At 34.8% G+C, this 3,804-nt stretch overlaps 1 protein-coding gene across 1 annotated transcript in view; it reads left to right on the forward strand.

Annotated features, from left to right (window-relative positions):
• LOC104545391 (cAMP-dependent protein kinase type II-beta regulatory subunit-like) overlaps positions 1-3,804 on the forward strand; it is a 33,311-nt gene that overhangs the window by 16,240 nt on the left and 13,267 nt on the right. The window contains exons 7-8 of the mRNA XM_010190559.1: positions 2,119-2,195; positions 3,310-3,393. Coding sequence (XP_010188861.1) covers positions 2,119-2,195; positions 3,310-3,393 — 161 coding nt within the window. The remainder of the gene's footprint in view (positions 1-2,118; positions 2,196-3,309; positions 3,394-3,804) is intronic.

Genomic DNA, 3,804 nt, shown 5'->3' on the forward strand with positions numbered 1-3,804 from the left:
GAATCAGAACAGGTTTCAAGGGGATATGAGAGGACTGTGGGCATAACCTATTTGGAAGGGAGTGTGGAGAAAAGATGTTAAAGGAATTGTTTGTTCGTCAAAGAAAAAGTATGAAGAGAAAAAAAATGCAAACTGAGACAGCACAGGAGAAGGACAAAAAGCATCGTTCAAAAAATTCTGTCTAAAATATAAGCACCTTATTTATATCAAGCACAAGAAGGAACCATGTAGAAAATTAGAACTAGTTCGGATTATTCAGAACAAATGCAAAAGAACAGCAAAAGGTGTAGGAAAAAAAATTTCTAGGAAGCCAAGGCCAAAAAATGCGATCCAGGAAAGATTGTGTACAAGAAAGAACATGAGGAGTAACAGAAATGGTTCTGGAAGTGTATTTCTGGTAAGAGCATGTTCTAGGAAAGTGTTGTTCTGCTGCTTAACAGAAACACATCAGTCTTCACGAGTGCTATTAAGAGCATATGGAAAACAGCCTAGAACAGAAAAAGAACAAATCAGAGAGTACTCAGTGTGTTAGGTGTTCCCAGGTTAGCTGTGCCTGAGACGCGCTATACTTGGAAACTGGAAGAACTGGCTAAATTGGTCTTAGCCCTGTTCTCAATAATTCTCAATTACCATTGAGAATCTGAAGAAGAAAAACAAGAATGTGAAAAAACAGAATAATAGAAAAACTGATCCTTAAAAGGGTAGGGAGCTACAGAGGGAAGAGGCCTATCGCAGATTTACATATCATTTTTGTTCCTAGAGAAATTACAGAGAAATGGTCAAATTTTTTTCAGCAACTGGAGCAACAGCCATCAGCATGGGTTCATTGCAACTATCTAATACCCAATAACAAGAGATTGCAACTTGTGGATAAAAGAAAAGGAGCAGATGTCCTACATTTTTTCTTTAAGAAACTTGTGAGTGCTGTCTCACAAGACTCCTCTATAAACAACCTAGGGAACATCAAGCAGTGTCTTAATGTAAGTTGCATGGGATAAAGCTGCAAAACTGGTTGGATAAGGTAACCCCCAAGCAGCTACTGCTGTTTCACTGCCATATGTGTATTCCACAAGAGTTTATTTTAGACATTATTCTGGGTTTGGTTGGGTTTTTTTTCAGTAATAATCTGGATTATGCATTAGAGAGTATGCTTATTAAATTTGCAGTTGTGACAAAGTTGAGACTGGATTGGAAGGATGCCAGAGGACAGGATTAGAATTGAAAATGACCGTGACATACTGCAGAAATGGCTTGGGGAATAAGGTACTATTTAATAGGTGCAAGTGCATGGTACTACACTTGGGCAGAATAGTCATACCCAGGACACGGGACAGCTGGTTAAGCAGTGGGTTTTGCAAACAATATGCAAGTCACGAATATTACATGAGTACACTTAATCAAGCTGTTGTGACAAAAGGTATGTATGAATGAAAAGACATATAGCCTGTAAAGTGTATGGAGTAATTAATCTGTTGTACTCAGTACTCTGCTCAGTTCAAAAATTGGTTTCAATTTTGAGCATCACTCTTCAATAAAAAGATAGGGCTGATTGGAGGGAATTCAGAGAACAGCAATGAGGATAGTTAGAGAGCTGAAAAACGTGGCTTGTAGGGGAAAAAAATGAAGAATGAGAATTATTTACCCTAAAAAGTAAAAGATAAATATGAAAGAAAAGTTTTCAAGTATGCAAAAAAACCTCCCCAAAAAAACCAAACAAGCAAAACCCAAACAAACAACAAAAAAGCTCAAACCACCTTGAACTTACACAGATGATGGGAATGATCTGATCTCTGCATACAGTATGGATAGTTTAAATTCTCACAAGAATTAGTTTAGACATCAGAAAAAACCCCCTCTGATAATTAGATCATTTAGAACAGGTTAGGTGAGAAATTTATACGTATATTAGAGGTCTTTTAAGACACAGAAAACATGTAAAAAAGGATACAAGGATAACTTTATTTCACCAGTTTGGAGATGACCTGCCATGGACCCTATCAGCAGTATCTTCTGTGATTCTCTACTGAGTGTGTTACATTACTGTGTATTATTACTGTGCTACACAATGCATTTTCTGTTCTGTAAATCTTGTGAAGCATTACTGTACTTTGAATTAAGATTGTATTTTTGTTTTTATTTCAGTGTGCGCAGAAACTTACAATCCTGATGAGGAAGAGGATGATGCAGAATCTAGGGTACTTAATGCTTTGAATCAAATGCTTATTTTTTTCAGTTTGCAGGCATTAAATTTCAGAAGAAAAATGTAACTAGCATAAAAGGTTTCTTATTATAATATACTCTAATAATCTCTGGGATTTTCTAGTGAAAGGAGCATTTAAAAATTCTCTGTAATAGTCACACATGTAGGACCTGATGTGAGTATTCTTCTAAATTACACCACCTTTGATACATGATCTGTTAAGGAAATATTTTTGTGCAATTATATTCGCTCAGAAAGTGCTTGCTTCTAAAAGTACTTACTTGTTGTTCTCATAATCTTGCAGTAGTTTTCTCAATATTCTTGTATTTTTCATAAGGCAGAAAAAAGGTAAATTATAAAATGGCTAAAATTTTCAGATGTACAGTGCAGTAGCTAATGAACTGTATTTATTTATTTTACTTATGTCACCCTTTTAACTGCATTTACTTAGCTTTTAATATGAAATAGCAGAAGTATGACACTTAAGCTTAAATGCTTGTATTCTACCTAATTTCTGTATTGTAAAGTGTCAGAAAGGTTATCGTATAGTATCATAGCTTTGAAACAGACCATACCCTTTTTAAGCATATGAGTTGAATTAACAATTTGATTGATACATTAACCAGACACTGTTAATTTAGTAAATCTCTGGCTCATTTGGATAGTGTCAATTCTGTTGTTTACTCTATGAAACGTTTGATATAAATTTAACACAGATATTATTTCACAAAATAGTCTTTGGGATGTAGTCATGGCAAATGGCTAAATGGTGCTTTTTACAAAAAGTGCATGCTCCAAATATGATTAGAGAGTAGTAGAGTAATGTTTATGCAGTAGTAGTTGAGATAAAGGTAAATGGCTTGCAGAAATGAGATGGATTCTACAAATGTAAAGATCTTGTTAGCTTAAATACAGCAGTGCTTCATTTGCTAATGCTATGGTGATATAATGTTTTCATTGAGGGTTTATTCAAATCTTGAAGCTTTTGGAATGAAAGTGTTATGAAGCATGGCCAAAATACTGTGTAAAACGCTTAGCTGAATTAGCTCAGTCCTTCAGCTAGTGCTATATGATAACCACTTTAAAGGTGTTTCTATTATATCCCTCAGATTATTCACCCTAAAACAGATGATCAAAGAAACAGACTGCAGGAGGCATGCAAGGACATTCTTCTTTTTAAAAACCTGGATCCGGTAAGATTCTTTGTAATGACCAACATTTAGCAGTGCTGTTAAGAATGAATTCTTTTGATCAGAAGTTTACAGATTTGACTCTTGAAAGCTCTTGTTTATGCTTTCTTCACTATTTCATAAAGACCAGAAATAGCATTTTTATAACTGATAGGTTATAGAGCCTTTTGTTCACCACCGTGAATGATAATCTTGAAGTACATTAATATGAATGTATACATTAACATAATTGTAAACTATTGTATTTTCTTGTTTTAAATCCTCCTGCTTCTGGAATGTTTAAGTTGTTTCTACTACTTACTTTTTAGCATCCAAAAGTGTGCTGAGTGCTCCATCAAAACCTAAAATTCCCCCCAAAGCCTACAGTTTAGCTATAGATGTAACTGAACAAGAAAGTTAGGGAATAGAGGGAAA

This window comes from Mesitornis unicolor, unplaced genomic scaffold (genome assembly GCF_000695765.1).
Source record: "Mesitornis unicolor isolate BGI_N332 unplaced genomic scaffold, ASM69576v1 scaffold15760, whole genome shotgun sequence".
NCBI classification, from domain to species: Eukaryota; Metazoa; Chordata; class Aves; order Mesitornithiformes; family Mesitornithidae; genus Mesitornis; species Mesitornis unicolor.